Genomic DNA, 18,875 nt, shown 5'->3' on the forward strand with positions numbered 1-18,875 from the left:
TTGTACGACAGGAACAATGTATTACAAAAAAAAGAGCAGAAAATCCACCAAACCATCAGGAATTAAAACTCCCAGCAGAACTCTAGTTTCACAGTCATAAAGAAATTACACTGGAATGATTTTTTTAATATCCCCTCAGAGGCATTTACCTTTCAGTGCTGGTCCAGCAGCTGCCACCCGGCTTAGGCGATGTGCCGTAGCGGGGGGAGCAGCGGGGCAGAAGTGTGTGTTGCACGCCCTAGAAGTGACAGGCCTCTGGTGGGGCAGGCAGCCGGCTGCGGGGCGGCCCTGCCGGAGACACTGGATGGATCGGGTCTGGACCCCCCCGCCACAGGAAACAGAACACTGAGACAGAAACAAATAATACAACATGAGAATGTCCCACAGAGATATAGAGTTGGAGATCAAGCTTGTAGGAAGAGGAATTGTCATGAAAAGGAGCAGTCGAGGGATGGAGGAAAAGTCGAGGGGTGGACAAAGAAGAGATGAAGAGATGAAGAAAACAAACATCCCATCCAGCATGTACATGCCCTCCAGCGAGCTGTCAGGAGATATCTTCTCTGGTGGAAACATACACAGATCACAAGCCCCATATCAAGCAGAATACGTCACTGTGCTATAAGAGGTTGCCCTCAAGACTTTTTTGCAAAATAGATAATATAACCCATAGCCACACAACTTGCCCCGATTGACAGAATGGAGCTTTTGGACTGCATCTGAGTCCCATTCCACACAAGAACGATGCTATGCCTGTGAACTAACACCCTCTCCACTGTTCATTCTGCCTCTGAGGTATGTTGGGACATGAGAAGACCCAACCATAGTATTTTGTATTGATTGTTTTAAGAAGTTGTGTTGCCTCGCTCATGATGCCGGGGCCTCCCAGAGAGAGGGGGCCTGGAAAACTAAAATCAATGAAGCAAGTGATAGTGTGAGGTGGAAAATAAATGAAACTCTGTATTTAGTAGATGTGATAGTTTAGAGGCAACTGTTGGCACAATAGGAGGATTTAAAGCAGTTTCTTCCTCTTGAATAGGAGTCCAATGCTCTGTTAGTGTAAGGAACAGGTTTAAGTGGGCATTTCCCTAGCTGGTTTATGTAAACCCCATGTGGTTCAGTCCAATGTGGTACCCCTACTAGTGGTTTAGTCCAATAAGGGCGGGGACCAGTGGTGTAGTGGGCGTTGGACGCGGGGGTACGCCGTACCCCCACTTATTTGGAGCATGATCTTTTTTGTAATAGTCTAATACATATAAAATCATTGCCAGTCTTATCAGTTGCAAGTGTGTATTTGTTGTAATAATGACAAAAACATAATACATTTCACAATAATTATAATAAAAAATAAAAACGATTTCCTTAAAGAATTATGATTAGTCATCAGGCTCGTGACCCCGCGGCGGGCCGTGGGTGTGTCAGTGACACACCCACATCATCAGAAGAGCCGCCTAAAGACGTGGATAATGCTAGCTAACGTGCACGTTAGCTGCGCTAGCAACGTTCCCCTGGCTAGCTCAAGCTCATCTTCCCCAGAGGTATGGACGGAGGAGATGTGGCGGAGGAAACAAGAGGCATACCCGTGGATAGACTGCAAAGCTGGGAAACTGGGCTGCAAAGTTTGTTCATCCATATCTGATGTATCAGTCTTCAAAACGCAAGGTGTGTGTGTGTGTGTGTGTGTGTGTGTGTGTGTGTGTGTGTGTGTGTGTGTGTGTGTGTGTGTGTGTTGTGTGTGTGTGTGGTGTGTGTGTGTGTGTGTGTGTGTGTGTGTGTGTGTGTGTGTGTGTGTGTGTGTGTGTGTGTGGTGTGTGTGTGTGTGTGTGTGTGTGTGTGTGTGTGTGTGTGTGTGTGTGTGTGTGTGTGTGTGTGAAAAAAGCAGCGCTGTCTGCTTATTTGCAATGTAGGCTAGGCCTAATCAGAATAATTTCCAGTCCAGATTCAATGTTTGCATTAGTAGGCTATATATATTTTCCCTTTTGTTTATTTAATAAGTTCATTTCAGGACAACTTTGGGAATTTTGTTTGTTATGAGTTTTAAATAGATTTTGAAAGTGGAGATAGAGAGAGAGAAAAGCAGCGCTGTCTGCTTAGTTGCAATACTGTAGTTTATGCAATTTAGGCCTATACATTGTTTATGTAACGTATGTGCCAGTGTGTCCATGGTTTTGAGTCTGTGTGTCTGTTGAGCACAGCGCCGTCTGCTTTTTGCAGTTCAGTAAGTAAAGTAGGACTAAGCATACCAGTAGTTTCTGTGGACCTGTCTGCCCGTTTTGTGAGTGCACTGCGCGCGTGCGCACTTGTTTGGGATGACCTAATTTAAAATAGCGTCCCCCCAGTAAAAAAATCTCCACTACACCACTGGCGGGGACTGTCTGTAGGAGGATGTTTGTTGGAAGCAGCTTGTATTTTCTGCTCTTTGGATGTTTAATTGTTTCTGTTTTCATTTTCATTCTTGGTTAACAAAACCAACAGACTTCTGTGCCATCCCTTAAGTCAACATTTTTGTTCTAGTCAACACCAGTCCCTCCTAAAATTAATAGCAGTAATGGTACTGTGTCTTTCCTTTCAAACAGAGGTAGTCAAAAAGGCTTCTCGTTTGCTATTTCTACTTTCAAAACACAGCTCTTTGTGACAGAGTTGTTGGCCGTTGCTAGCTAGTTGACATTATTAGTTGATATATTAGTTTCATTGGTTGAACATTCCTTCCCTGGCTGAATACCTCCAGCTAAATGAGATAGTTGTTCAATGGGATACTGAATATGTAGCAATATATTGCTAAAAGAAGATCGAACCTCACCTCCAAAATCCAATAAATACATTGCTGCTAACCAGAAAACGAATGCAGTACATTGATGATATGCTGCTTGACATTTAAAGCAACCATCAGTATCTGTACAATCTCTACAACATGTAGGCTATAACATTCAAAGACTGTTCAAACCACAGCTTTTTTAAATTATCCAACTTTTACGGTTAAATCTTTTATTATATCAGGGGTGCAATGGTTTCTTATTCATTGAGGGGGAAAGATCTTTCTCAACTCACACTTTAATCTAGTATGTTTGCAAACACCAAAGTTATGTGGTCCAATGTGACAACGGCTATTCTTTTCCACTTTGCAATTAAATTGGATGAAAGAAAATAAATAGTTTGCTGTCTGGCAAAATGTATATTTTATAAGCAAGCCAAACACTGTTTGAATTGTTGCTTTGTTTGGGGTTATAGGAAGAATTGCAAGAAAGACCCTCCACAGTAAATGCAGAGTATCTCTCTCACTAGGAGTCTGTAGTGAGACTTGGAGACATACAACGTTTTTAATAACTTCAGCCACATTCTATTTACACGTACATTTTTCCTCAGCTAAATGTCTTCATGGCTGTTGAGGAATTTCAAGTTCTCCGCTTGTTGAATTGTCTAACTATCTTCTGTGTAGTAATACTACAGCACTATGTGTGGGCGGAAAGCTACACATTGGAAGAGTGTCAGCTGGAAAGCATGTGTAGCACTAAAAGTCTCTCAGGTAAACAGATTAGGATCAAAGCTGAGCAAAAACATACCTGTTGCCAGGGAGAGGAGTACCAGCCGAGGACCACAGGGCCACTCCTGCCGGCGATCACCCGAGGGACCTCCGGGCAGGGGCCTCGGTTGCAGCCCTGCTGGAGATCCACTAGGGGTTTGGCCATGTTTCTGCACCTCCGTATGGGGAACTCCACATACCTGAATGGCAGAGGAGAGGTTAAAGCAGTTTGACAAACAGTTAACTACTGCTGTGTCTCAAATCGCGTAATGCTGTAGGCCTACTTATATTTGCTGTCTTAAAAGCATAAGTGTGCCCTAATGTGAAGGATAGCAAAAATATTGGCTACGTAAAGGAAGTTGTGTAAATAAAAGCTACAATTTGGAAGTGTCAGCAGGAAGGCATGTGTTGCTCTAAAAGGGGAGTCCAGTGGTTGGCCTCCAGCCACAATTGCCCCAGTGAACACAACAATAATATACAAATAAAAGTTATACATGTCGGTTTTATTTTCGCAATGTAATACACATACTGGATACTGGTGTCAAAAATAAGTTGTTATTTTTATTGGGTTAAGAAGTCTGTAGCCTAATGATTTGTAAAAATCCAAACAAATGTTGCTAGCTAGCTAACTAGCCAACAGAAGCTAGCAGCATCGTTGCTTCTGGTGAGGTCACAGCTACAGTATACGTGCAGATCCATTAAAGTGTCTTAATGTGCAGTTAGCGGAACATACCCTCCCTGTGAGTCTCTTTCCCCGCAGCGAAGCTCTCTCTTCTGGGTGCCTGAGCCACAAGAACTGGAGCACTGAAACAGAGGTCAGGCGAAAGGGAACATTTTAGTGCAATACTACGAGATACCATAGCAGGAGACACTACAAGAGTAAAAAGTGCTCTACTGTGTATTAACCAGTCATTTTATGTGATGAGTATCTTGTCCGTGTCTGGCTCTTTTTTTATAAATCCATAACCACTGATCTGGGAGCTTAGTGTCTTCTTATCTTGCTAGTCTTGTACTGCAACCTCACCCTTACAATAACCTTCATTCATTCCATATTCAGCAACATTCAGCCTGTAACCGATTGCCCTCTATCTCACTCAAACTGCTGTACTTAACAGAAAGGAATATGAATATACAGCACAGAGGCAGGTACAAGTTCAAAAATCTTTGCCACAAACACAAAGAGAATATATGATGAGGCCGTCAAATACGTGGAGCGGGTCGTAATCATTTAAAAAAAAAAAAAGACTTGTGACACACGTCCCAGTTTTTTTCAAGGATGTTGATAAGCTTTGGAGAGAGCGAACATGTCTTGAAAATTGTAAGCAAATCCTTTATGGAGTTTATTCTCTCAATTGTATTTGATGGCATGGAAGCATTTATAATCCCAGGAGTAAACTGGCAAGATGGCTGAGCAAAGCATGGTACAAAGAGTGAACATTTCAGCAGACTTATCTGAATCTTCTCTACTATAAGATATAACCCCAAACCCTTGTCATATCTTGTTAAGAAAATGATATTTTCACGTTACGTTAAATAATGGTAATGATAGGGATCATTTATTTGTCGTGGTGGCAGTTAAACACCGTCCATCACTACTCCTGCTAAGGCCTCATATCTCTTCCTACCTCTCCCCATTGAGTCGGGAGCCACTGCAGCCTGTCGTTCTTGGGGCAGCGGCGCAGGACGCAGGTCTCCTGGGGTTTGGGTCTGTGATGCTGTCTGCACATGCTGTCAGGCACCACCACCACCGCTTTCGCCCCGGGATCAGTGCTGCGGCAGAATACGGTACGCTTCCTCAGGCCCCGGCCACAGGTCTTTGAGCACTGTTAGTGGACAAGAAGAAAGTAAAATATGTTACAGAAGTCTTCAACATACATAGGAACATCAGCAGAAGATAAGTTATTCAATGGGCAAATGTTTAAATAAATAAAGTATTTTCTGCCACTAGGGGTCTCTCAAACATAACCATAAAATAAGATGTTGCTATTTCGTGAAGTACCTTGGGATCATGGGATCAAAGGTTGATGATATTCGTTCTTCATTTTCCGACTCACCCTTACTCACCGCTGGGTCACCAGTCCCACCGTTCCCCCACACACTAACCTCCTTTTCCCCTCTCTCTCCAAGTGAGGTTCTTACCCTCATTACCTCTGCCCGTCCTACCACCTGTCCTCTGGACCCTATCCCCTCAAACCTCCTTCAGACTATCGCTCTTGATATTCAACCGTTTCTCACCCATCTCATCAACACTTCTCTAACTTCTGGTCAGTTTCCAAACAGTCTCAAGGAGGCGAGAGTAAACCCTCTCCTAAAGAAACCCACTCTCAACCCGTCTGATGTTATAAACTACAGGCCTGTCTCTCTCCTCCCGTTCCTGTCTAAAACACTTTAATGCGCTGTCTTTAAACAACTCTCCTGTTATCTCCATCAGAACAACCTTCTGGATCCGCACCAGTCTGGTTTCAAGGCAGGCCACTCCACAGAAACTGCTCTCCTTGCTGTCTCTGAGGAACTGCACACTGCTAAAGCAGCCTCCCTCTCCTCTGTTATCATCCTTTTGGACCTGTCTGCTGCATTCGACACGGTGAACTATCAGATCCTCCTTCACACTCTCCAAGAACTTGGAGTTTCAGGCTCTGCACTTTCCCTCCTCACCTCATACCTCAAAGACTGCACCTACAGGGTAACTTGGAGAGGGTCCGAGTCTGACCCTTGTCAATTATCTACAGTGGTCCCTCAGGGCTCTGTCCCCTCCTCTTCTCTCTGTACACAAACTCGCTCGGATCGGTCATTAGCCCGCATGGTTTTTCATACCACTGCTACGCTGACGACACCCAATTAACTGTCCTTTCCCCGCTCAGAGACCCAGGTCGTCGCACGCATCTCTGCTTGTCTAGCTGACATCTCTCAGTGGATGTCTGCTCGCCACCTCAAGCTCAACCTTGACAAGACTGAACTGCTTTTTCCTCCGGGAAAAGATTGTCCCACTCTTGACCTAACAATCAACATCGGCACCTCTGTTGTTTCCCCGACTCAGACTGCAAGGAATCTGGGTGTGATCCTAGATAACAACCTGTCCTTCACTGCAAACATAGCTGCTACAACCCGCTGCTGCAGATACACGCTTTACAACATCAGGAGGATGCGTCCCCTCCTGACCCAGAGAGCGACGCAGCTTCTGGTCCAGGCTCTCGTCATCTCACGCCGAGACTACTGCAACTCCCTCCTGGCTGGTCTACCTGCATGTGCCATCCGACCTCTGCAGCTCACCCAGAATGCAGCTGCTCGTCTGGTCTTCAACCTTCCTAAATGTTCCCACACCACACCGCTATTCCGCTCCCTTCACTGGCTTCCAGTAACTGCTAGAATCCACTTCAAGACACTGGTACTTGCGTACCATGCTGTGAAAGGTTCTGGCCCTTCCTACAGCCAGGACATGGTTAAACCGTACACCCCAGCACGTGCACTCCGCTCTGTATCAGCCAAACGGCTCGCTGCACCCGCACTGCGAGGGGGACCCAAGTTCCCATCAGCAAAAACATGTCAGTTTGCTATCCTGCCTCCAAAATAGTGGAATGAGCTCCCCATTGACATCAGGACAGCAGAAAGCTTACACATCTTCCGGCGCAGACTGAAAACTCATCTCTTTCGACTCCATTTCGAGCAATAAAATAAAAATAACGGGGGCTTTCACACCAACGTGGATCCAGGGCCGGTTCGGAGCTAGAGCCTGAAAGCACTGTTTTTTTCCTGTTCACACCGCAGCGGAGCCGCCTCTAAGCTCCGGAATCCGGTTTGTTTCAAGCACCAAAAAAGTGTCAGTCTAGAATCAAGATCCGCATACATCACGCTTACGTCGGAGGGGGGCGATATTAACAGCTAAAGGCGAGTACGGCAAATAAAAGTTGTAACAAGCAGTAGTGCTGAGCAAAGTGACTAGAATGCAACCACACACTTATAAAAAAAACACACTTTATAAAGTCAGGCAACACTAACCAGGCATCATAACTCTTTATTATCAGGGTGTACCAAGAAGTCAGTCAAGTCGCTTCAGCTGATTCAAAATGCTGCAGCACGTGTACTAACCAGAGTTGGGAAAAGGGACCACATTACTCCTGTTCTGGCTGCCTTACACTGGCTCCCTATAGAACACATGATATAATTTAAAATTCTTCTTCTCGCCTACAAAGCCCTTAATGGGCAGGCGCCATCTTACCTTAAAGAACTCATTATACCCTACTGTCCTACTAGGGCATTGCATTCCAATAATGCAGGGTTGTTGGTTGTTCCTAGAGTCTCCAAAAGTACAATGGGAGCCAGAGCCTTTTCTTATCAAGCTCCACATTTGTGGAATCAGCTTCCAGTTTGTGTTCGGGCGGCAGACACCCTATCCGTTTTTAAGAGTGCGCTTAAGACCTTCCTTTTTGATAAAGCTTATAGTGATAAAATAAAATAATCTAATAAGAGTGCATTGACGTAGATACGTTGTGCCTCTTCACCTATACATTTTAGTTCTTACTCTTTCACTTATATTTAAAACTTTATCCAAACCTTTCCCCTCTATGACCTCTCGAGGTTTATTAGAGGGTAACAGGTTGCAGAGAACGCCTAGCCCGGCCGGGGAGTGTGGAACGTAGTCACTGACCCACTCCTACCTCTGACAAATTCAGGTTCCAATGGGGACCTTTTTCCCTGTGTGTGCCTCTCCACCTCTGTTTCCTACTTCTTACTTGCTACCCTTTTCCCTCAACCTATCCTAAGGGAGTGTATGTAGACACGTTAGTTTAGCTGCTATAGGCTTGGACTGTTGAGGGGGGCACCTTACTCCGTCTTTCTGGCTGTTTGTACCTGTGTACTCTCATGTTCCGATTAACCCAGCTTCCCCCAAATCTCTTTTGTGTGTCCATATATATGCCGGGATCCTGAGTCGAGGCTAATCATGTTGCTGTGGTCGTGTGTCCTGGATCCTCTATCCTGAGCACTGGATCAGTCCTGGACTTCAAGTCGTGGCTGAACCTGTCTCTGCGGTCCTGCCTGACTCTCACCATACTACTTCACTGATGGCTCCCACAAGATTGCTGACATCCTCGTGGATTCATCTTCTTATTATACACACATGCATTTCCAAACATTTGGACTACCTATGTTGTAAATGTATTATCTTTTCGATTTACACACGGCATCTATTGCACGTCTGTCCGTCCTGGGAGAGGGATCCCTCCTCTGTTGCTCTCCCTGAGGTTTCTCCCATGTTCCCTTTAAACTGTGGGTTTTCTCTGGAAGTTTTTCCTTGTACGATGTGAGGGTCTAAGGACAGAGGGTATAAGGACAGAGGGTCTAAGGACACAGGATCTAAGGACAGAGGGTGTCGTATTGTCATACTGATATTCTGTACACACTGTGAAGACCACTGAGACAAATGTAACATTTGTGATATTGGGCTATATAAATAAACATTGATTGATTGATTGATTGATTGATTTGTGTGATTCTGTTTATTTGTACCTTACTTTGACCATCCGTTCACGGTTATTGATCATTGTGGAGAGCAGGCAGACGTTTTGTGTTGTATTATAGCAGCTATCAGAGGGAATCAATACATGGGCTGCACAGGTTGTCATGTCCGACTATCACAAGTAGAATCATAATGAAAAATACGCCGGTAAAATGTGCCTGTACAAAACCGCGTTGGTGTGAAAGGGACATGAGATACTAACTAAGCACTTACATACTAACAAAGCACTTATATACTAACAACAGGCTTATGTAAAGCCAGTTGAGTAGCACTTGAAATTGTTTGGCTCTATGAATCCTAATGTACTTATATGATTCTGTTTTCTTCAAGTTTGTATCTTCTTGGTCGAATGCACTTATTGTAAGCTAAATGTAATGTAATGTAATGAGATGTTGACTTTACTAACATTTGCATTGCAGTGATTGACTTAAATTTAGAAACAAAAATGAATAACGCGGTTTCATGTTAAGAATGGGTGTTTCTCCGGCACAGGTGTACACAGGTTAATTGAGGGAGCTGCGAGCTAATCACTAATACATGCCAACTTGTTTCTCTAAAAACGTATGATGTGGGCGTTCAGGAGGTTTTTACCTGGAGCCAATAAGTTGGCGTAAGTCCCTTCCTCTCAAAAACAAAGAGACGCAGACAATTAAACAGGATATACAAATAAACAAGGTCGTTTTACGTTTAAAATGTGTCCTTCTCCGACTGTTTGGCGAACACTAAATTGAGGGCGCTGCGAGCTAAATGCTAACAATTGCCTAACTTGTTTCTCTAATAATTTAAGGTTCAAATGTCTGATGACTAAAATCCTCAGGTTGAAATATAGATGTAAAAAAAATCTAGATCTAAAAAGTGTCATAGAATGAGGCTTAAAACTAAATAATATATGACGTATTTCTCAGGGTTTTTACAATTGTTGGAAAACATTTCGGAAACATTTACATTCAGAAATGAACAAAATATATAAAATGGGTCTTGTATACACCACATAACCATTATCTCATTGATTCATACATGCATGCACATACACTGTAACTTAGCCTCTGACTTTGTTATTATTGCTTTAACCTTCACGTTTAGCAGAGGTTAAATCCTTGGCACGGGGACACTATAAATACATTTGTAATTCACCACATGTTGCACAAGCAAACAGAAGGTCGCCGCTTTGATGACAGCCCATTATGGCCGAACATTAAATACAATACACCAATAACTCGCAGATGAATGTGACCCCAACCCGTCCCAGTATCCACCAGAGCCGCTGTAAACTCCAGCTGAATGCAGAGGTGGACACCAGAGTTAAAGTGCTCTGCTGGGACTGACATGTCCAGACGTCAGGACACTTACTGTAATGTGACAATATAGCATCAATCGAGGAGACAAAAGATTAATCTGCGTACAACCATGCAGTAACACACATCCCAGTTGTCCTTTTGTCACTGAAAGGTCCGATTGATCTTTTCAGTGGAGACTGGCGTCGCCTTTGTGTGACCGCTGACTGAACTCGGACCGCTGGGTAAAATACAGACCTAGCCCACAACCCAACGTCCTAAGAAAGATGGCTGAATGACAGCCGAGCGTCCAGAGTGCAGGTCCCAGGGGCTAATGATCAGATCTGCTGCCAGGATATTCATATTTTATTAGGAAGGAAAATTAGCAAATAAAAGCCTGTCTGGTGTGTGATGCACTGTGGTTGCAGAGATAGTCGTGCTGGAAAATTATTAAAAGACCTTTGATTTAATAGCCTAATCGAATGTTGGCTTTGCAAAAACATTTTATACATTTTCGAACATCTTCCAAGACGGATTGATTGCAAACTTGACATACATCACATATTATAAAAGGTGGAATGTAACTATGTTCACTTCAGTACACTTTTAAAATACTGGTCTTCGTTGGAGTATTTTCTGTGGCTTTCTGTTACTGCACTATTTTTTGGTGAACTGCATTACACTGAAATATTGCACTCTTTAGTCCTTTAAATGTATCCGGCAGCCTAACTAGTGACCTTGATTTAGGAACTTTGCACAGACAACTTATGGAAAGGTTTTTTTCTACAACAGCAACTTTTTTTTGTTAAGTTAAAACGTGTAATGTCTGTATGGGTTCATTATTATTTAAGTATTTCCAAATATACATTTTATAATTGAGTTGTTGTTCATACAAAAGCATTTCATGGTTCTTTGTTCTGAAATGTGCTGATTTTATCTTTAAGCATTTTGCAATTTGACTTAAAACAAATTATCTGAAGACTTCTTTCACCCCTGCCTATAATATAATTGTTATGAGAATAACTGTGATTCATGTGAATACTTGGTGACTACATGCAAGTAGAGTTCATTCTTATTCAATTGTTTAATTTTGGAGTAAGTAGCAGGGGAGACCAGGGACAGTTGTAACACGGGTCGGTTGTAACACCTTCAATATCTCCAATCGCAAACAAGCTGATGACACTCACTCTGCACATGCGCAGTTAGATGGTAAGATCGCTGAGAAGCAAAGGTGCCACGTTTGAATTTCTCGCGTAAGATATCAGCAAAAGTGTGTTTCTGAGGTAAAATATTAACTCAAATGATATGATGTATTTTTTGGATACTGTCTTGAGTTCAAATGTCTAGGAATGCAAACTAGTATTATTAGAATCACTGTTTTGTAAGCTACAAATATAACTAGCTAAATATGGGTCAAGCTAGCAATCAGGCAGGTTCACAGGGGGTGGAAGCAAGACGGTGGTCCTGGGACGGTTGTAACGGGACGGTTGTAACATGGCACTTTTACAATGATGGCTCATTTGCTTGAATGATCAATTGTTCATTCAAGCATGACAGTTGTATTGTTGGTTGGTGTGCATTGTCCCTGTAAAAATCAACAGAATATAATACTGTACAGTAGGCCTAAAGTGTGTGTTTACAGTATGCCAAATGTCAGAAAGAGGAAGACAGACAGGGGAGTGCCACTTGCTCTGCTGCAGAGGGCCTCAAATGAAGTTGAGAAGGGCAAATCATTCAGGGAAGTGGCAAAGTCCCTGGATATATGCCATGTCACCCTGTACTATGCCATGTCACCCTGTACCGGTTCCATACAACGAGGCTGAGGTTGGAGAGTCAGGGATCACAAACACCCCCAAGAGTAGGCGACTGGACACCAAAGAAGGTGTTCTCAACAGAGCAGGAGATGCTTTTGAGAGACTACCTGATGGAGGCAGCTGATTTATATTATGGTCTCAGCTCAAAGGAGGTAGGTCTACATAATTAAGGTAGAAGCACCTCTCAGAGAACAGTTTAATCCTTCACAGAGGATGATGCTGTGTGTGTGTTATCTGTTATCCTGTTCATTGTTTGTTGGAGGATGTGTGAAACCCCATTCAAATCTTGTTGCCTTAGAATTTGACAGCTTTCCCTATTTGTTGTCATGTAGTGTGACAAAAGGTAACCGTTATTAACATATTACAACCATGCCTGGCATGTGCTACAACTGTCCCTGTACACAAGGACATTTGTGTACATCTTCCAACCTGTACTTATTTCATAAAAACATCTTAAATACATTGTTTCAGTAGCTGACATATTGATAATGTATAATATAGCAAAATGGCTATCCTATTGTAAATGGTTTTTTACTTATTGGGGAAAAGCCCAAAAAGTGTTGCAACTGTCCCTGGTCTCCCACACTTAGTAGCAAAATAAAGATGCCTGAGGATAAGAGTTGAATAGCCCTTCATGTTCTTCAAATGTCCAACAGAGGGCAGCAGAGTGTTTGTTTTAGCATGAGTGAAACATGACAGCAATTGGATATGCTCTTCATTGTTTTAAGCAAACACATGAACTATGACTGTACAGTGCATGCACGTAACCTGTAAACGTTTACAGCAAAAAATAACTATATTTTACATCGTATAAAGCAGAGTCAAAGGTGGATAAAAACACATTTTACTTTTAAATTGACCGTAAGCAGTTCTCTAATTCTCTATGCTTAAAACGCACTAAACATAACTATAGTGCTTTATTCCTGTGTCACAAAAGCACAAGTGTAAAAATCCAATAAATATGGTTGAATTACATTTAGCTGTGTCAGTTTCAGGGTCCTGATATTGTGCCTTAATGCTGTTATACATTTACCTGAACACTCGAATGGAACAAAGCCACTGTTAAAGTGTCCTGATACAAGTAAATCATTTTTAGTTTAAATATTAAAGTTGAAATCTACAAGAAGTGCACAAAATCAGCTACACTCGAGTTAGAATGCAATTCCAGACAGGACATTGTGCTTATAGCTAAATAGATATAGCCCAGAGCCATGAGTTACTGTAGCTTCACTAACCAAAACAACATATTGATAATTGTATTATTAGTGTGTATTTACATTAGTAATAGACCCATAATCTAAGAAGAAACCAGAAGGAGAATTATAACAAGCCAAGGAGTCTACTGTCATGCTAGCGAATAATTAGCTAAATGCTAAAATCAGCAAGCTAACTTGTTAATGTTTACCTTGTTTGCCATATTTATTTAGAGTGTTATCATGTTAACATTTAACAGTACAACTAAGGTTTATGTCATTAGTTGTTCAGCTTTTTGGTAAATAAAATGGAATACAAAATGTGACCTGACATGCTTGAGGGGCAGGGGCGGCGCCAGGGGGGAGCTAGGGGGTGCTGAAGTACCCCCCAGGATTGCCAAAGCACCCCCTAAGCACCCCCAAGAAATATATATATATTTTTTTTTTTATTAAATTAGAAAAAATATTGATTACATCAATGCAAATGTGAAACACACAAATGTTTGACTAAAAACATAAAGCCAACACAGGTGATATGATTAGGCCAATGGCCAGCACCCATTCGATTTTTGACCTACCCATAGGCTAAATTACTTTGTGACACTTGAGTGACTTCCTGTTAGCTAGAGCGCCAAATGATTTGCTAACAGCAAAGTGAAAAATTGATCGTTTTTTAGTCCTTAAACGTCCACGTGTGGACACTCAATCAAAACCACCTGAAAGCGAGAGGGATTTTGCACATAATAGGCCTTGTGAGTACAAGTAGCTTACTTCTGGGTCTCTGTGTTTCATTCAAGCCCTGCGCTGTGTGTGTGTGTGCGTGCGTGTGTGTGCGTGTGCGTGTGTGTGTGTGTGGCATGAGTCATTTTGTGTGCCTGCGCGAACGAGCGAGAGAGAGCTCGCGCAACGGTGGGTATCTACCGGAGATCGTTGTGGTTAGCATCTGGTGCTAGCTAGCCAAGCTAACGGGTATAAGGAGCTTTTTCAACAACAAGGTGGAGGGAGAACTCTCTCCTGTCAGACTGAGAGTCTCAGATAACCTCAGCTCAGGTGAAGTAAAGGACTCTGTGTTTAGATAGTTAACTTTAGTCTAGTTATCTCAGTGGATCTCAAACGGTTTGTTTTAAAAGGGGAGTGATTTGTAAAATGTCTATGAAGAAATAGAAAATCTGTTTACAGTTCTGTTTCATATGGGTGATAAGAGATGTATCCATAGATCTCTTAATGTTGCTCTCAAAGTGCACCAGATTGATGCTTTTAACTTGAATATTTAAAAAAAATCTTCCCGGGGGAGCCTCCCCCTGAACCCCACTAGAGGACGTGAGGTTTACTCCCCACTTGTAAAAATAGCACTTTACCCCTGCTTACACCTATATGCCGTGAGCTGATTATTGAGCCTTCATTTTAACAGTCACGGGTGCACTGTTTGTGTGTGTGGGGAGTGTTGCAGTCGAAAATTCAACTGTAGCGCCGGTGCATTAATGGGAAACCCTTAATGTTTGAGCACCCTCTATGAAATGTCAAGCTACCCCACAGCACCCCCTAGAGAAAATCTCTGGCGCCGCCACTGTTGAGGGGTCATTCAAGTTTTCAGAACGAGACAGTGCCAAATTCCCAAGAAGGCACTTCAAGACAAGACATTTTACTGAATACATTTCACATGCTGCCAAAAACCCACCTGTGACCAGGACCCGGTGCTCCACTCGGGGGGGCAGGCCTGGGTGTGGCAGGGCTGGACCTGGGCCGGGGAGATGACGGGGCAGAGGGAGTGCACCACCCCCTCCTCCCTCTGATAGGTCACTTTCCTCAGGCAGCGCAGCGCCCTGGTCTGCTGACCTCCTCCACATGAGCGACTGCAGGCACCCCAGTCTCCAGTCGCCCAACTGTGGGGGAAACGCCAAGAGAGACATAGTTAGGAGGGGGGGCATTACAACAGTTATTTGTCTAAACCATTACAATACATGTCATTTGTCTGCCGTTAAAACCAAGGTGACTTACAAACAGTTCTATAATAGTCCTGCCTACGGAGGAATTTGGGGTTACGTTTCTTGCGTAAGGACAGTTCCAAATGTTGACTATAGTTGTTGGGGATCTAACCACTGACCCTTTGATTGGTAGGTGCCAATTTAACCCTGAGCCACAGCTGTTCTTTCAATCTTTACAGTAAGTTTAATGAAAACATTTAAAAAAAATACTGGGGCGTATTTTTGTCGACAAAACATCACATTAGGCTTTGGGAAATTGGGGATGGACACTTTGGAAAATGTGTGATGGATATATCTTTCTAGCTCTACTACTGATGAAAATCCGTTTGGGATTGGATATGCCTTTTGCATATACTCACACTAAATTCAGTCTCTATCATCAGAATACCAACAACATGAGGCAACTCCTAACTTCTAGTCAATGTCTGCTGCCCTTATTTTGGGCCTACTGATTATTAGGAATTTAAAATCGTCAGGTGGAGAACCGGGTTTTTCTTGCTTTTTTTAAGAGCTATGATTCATTAAAACCTAGACCTTCTGCTTATGAATTACTTCTACTTTGACACATTGATCTTTATCATTGCACAAATTGCTAGTTAAGAGCAAATAAAGATAACATAAATATCCAAATCTCTCCGTATTATTCGGATCTGAAACTAAACACAACCACCATTTTGTATACGACCCTCCATAACTGCTATCCCAGGTTTGTCAGGTCAACCACAATGTACATAAAGTCTACGGACAATCCTTTTCTTTCTTTTGTCTTTTTCTTGATTTTTTTCACTATGTTTCTATTTTTTTCACCTGTCCCACTATATTTTTCCAAATCTACTCTCTCCTGTCCTCTCTTTAATTTAAGCGTCTTTGAAATCCTGCTTCAACCGTGATGAAAGCCGACTGCTGCTTCTAAAATAGCTTCTGTTTTGGCATTGGGGCTGAATGGGAGAGATTACAGCAAATGAGTGGTCTGACAACCACAGGGCTTAGAAGAGGGAGACGGAGAGATGGGCAGATGGCTCAGTCCGGTTCTGAGACGACACGCTAACCGCAAAGACCATTCCTCCCCGCCGCCGACATGCTTCTGGGGAAGAAAAATGCTTTCATTCCCTTTCAAACGCCACAGGAAAACGAAGCAGAAGGACTAAACTGCAATTTTTAGTGCTTCGCTGCAAACCACCACTGACCTAGCTGTAATTTGTATCTCTGAAATATTTCAATTACTGACATATTTTGGGGTAGAAGTAAGCAATACTGTTGAGGAGGTTCTGAGAAGCTCACCCATGAATGAATACCTATTCTTAAGTAAGAGCGAAGTCGTTCTGCCAACATATATGACCATATCTGCCAAACAGGTGGCTATACTCCTATTAAAACTTTTTTTCTTAAACATAGGTTTATACCCTTTTACATTTGTGTGGCTTGGCGTACATGGACATTTCAAGACTTATGTTGCTTGTATAAACAATCATTTACATCTTTGTCCTTGACGTTTTTGTCAGCATCTCAATCCAATATGGTCATCCAATGGTTCCAACAGTTGGATTCCTTTCTTTTAGTTTCTTAAAATGATGGTACTTGTACTAAAGTTCTTCTCCAAACTTGTTACTGGATATAAGTGCACTCCAATCGGTCTAGTACACTGAGCCATGTTGAGAACACAGTGAGAAAAACCGGTGTATCTAATCAAATTAAGGATGGCTGAAATACCATTTAGCTGCTTCAGTTTCAACGCCCTGGTATTGACTGGCTCACTGGCACCCTGCCTTTGCTTACCCTAACATTTACTAATACTAAATGTAACACTTTAAAATAGTTATATTAATGAAATGTTCTCTTTTAAGCTCAAAAGATACATTTGATAGAGTATAACGATATCTTTGATACCTTGATTATTTTTTAACTAACTTCTATATATCTGGTTAACAATATAATCCCTCTTTCTCTGACCCTATCTACTTAGAGTAGAATCTTTGGTCTTTATTATGTTAAGTTTTAGCCAATTTCATATAATTGTATTCATTTATTGTAAAGTGTTTTATAAATGGATTAAAATAAAGCAAACTTCCAAAAAGTCATCCCCAGGCCAGTATCATGCACATATTCGACTGTACATCTTTCCTGGAACAGGCACAACATGTCTCACTTTGATCCGTCTATATATGCTGCTGATGTGATGCACCGAGGAATCCCCAACCTGTGGTAAGTGACTCCACAGACGGCCCTCAAACAGCACAACTATCGAGGAACAGACGAGTGGAAGCTAGAAAGAGGTAATAATTGGCAGCTGTGCGGTGGAGAAAGCAGAAAAATAAAATGAGCATATATTTTCCTAACTGCACAATGGGTTTTGAGATTGAACAGTCTTCCTTATTTTAGTATTATCTAAGTATTCCTTATTTATGTTCAGGAACTACTGCTGCCAATTGAAAATCTGAAGTTTTTTCTGACAGTCTAACTGCAATTCTGGGAATGGTTTGTAGCAAAAAGGGGGTAGATGGGAGTGGAGGGATTGGGGGGGGGACTTTGACTGGCTCTGCATGGCTAGACTGGCCGGGCCCCGTGGGAATCCTGCCGTCTCTGCACAATAAAACATGGATAGGCCTGTCAGCACCCGAGATACACGCCGCAGAGATAAGCACGCATTTTTACATTCCCCCTTCTGTCAAACACACACCCCGCGCACATACACCCCACCTCATTGTCAATTTTTCTTTTCTCTGCTGGGTTCTTCAATGCGCACCCATACATCCTGGAGTTCTTAATGCAGTCATTAAAGCTTTCATGCTGCTCACTCAACTCGACTCTTCTTCCTGTGCAGCGCCCATAAATTGGCCTAAACACACAACCAGCTGAGAAATGGTGTCAGCTACTGTATAATACGATCCACTGTAGTCGAACACTGCTTTCATTTTCATGAATGGACAACCATACCAAGGTTATTTATCTGGGCTCTACCATTTTTTCTCTCATACAAAGCAAGGGGGAAGGTTGGGACACGCATCGAGGCTGTTTAATACCTTTCGCCAAGATAAGAGAAATGGTATGCCCAAGATTAGGGGCAGGAAATGCCCTCTCGGGTGGTGGGAAACTTAGTGAGAAACAGAGGCTGTATGTTGGAGGTGTAACCGATAGCTGTCTGGCTTGTTCAATCCCTGACACGGAAGAAAGTTCAGTCCGGATTTGTCGTGGCACGGGGAATAGGTGGACAAAATGACAACATCCTTAACATCAAACAGAAGCAGCTTCTATTTTTATCCCAGGGCCTGGTTCCGAAATACATGATTTCAGCGTCATATATTCGGAAAATGTGTGCGCAACTGTAATTATGCATGCCCTGTGTGTGTGTACTCTCTTTGAACCCAGGACACGGTTCCCTGCCTGTTCTTTGGAGCAGCGCTGTAAATCAAGCTAGCTCCAGTTCCCCCAGCCAAAGGCCTACATATTGTAAGAGAGAGGCCATTTATTCAGCGCTGTTTCAACATGTTTCTCCACTGCACTTTAGCCTGGTTCCCTCCTTTTCTTGCGTCCCCAAAAGCACAGTCTGCTTTAAAAATTCATTCCATTAAGCACAATG

General features: G+C 42.7%; 1 protein-coding gene across 1 annotated transcript in view; it reads right to left on the bottom strand.

The window, feature by feature from the left end:
- Positions 1–18,875, bottom strand: part of adamts18 (ADAM metallopeptidase with thrombospondin type 1 motif, 18) — an 89,494-nt gene that overhangs the window by 2,324 nt on the left and 68,295 nt on the right. The window contains exons 19-23 of the mRNA XM_034103802.1: positions 14,992–15,196; positions 5,143–5,340; positions 4,251–4,321; positions 3,558–3,717; positions 150–345 (exon numbers count right to left, since the gene is read on the bottom strand). Of these exons, the coding sequence (XP_033959693.1) occupies positions 150–345; positions 3,558–3,717; positions 4,251–4,321; positions 5,143–5,340; positions 14,992–15,196 (830 nt within the window). The remainder of the gene's footprint in view (positions 1–149; positions 346–3,557; positions 3,718–4,250; positions 4,322–5,142; positions 5,341–14,991; positions 15,197–18,875) is intronic.

This window comes from Pseudochaenichthys georgianus, chromosome 3 (assembly GCF_902827115.2).
Source record: "Pseudochaenichthys georgianus chromosome 3, fPseGeo1.2, whole genome shotgun sequence".
Lineage (NCBI taxonomy): Eukaryota > Metazoa > Chordata > Actinopteri > Perciformes > Channichthyidae > Pseudochaenichthys > Pseudochaenichthys georgianus.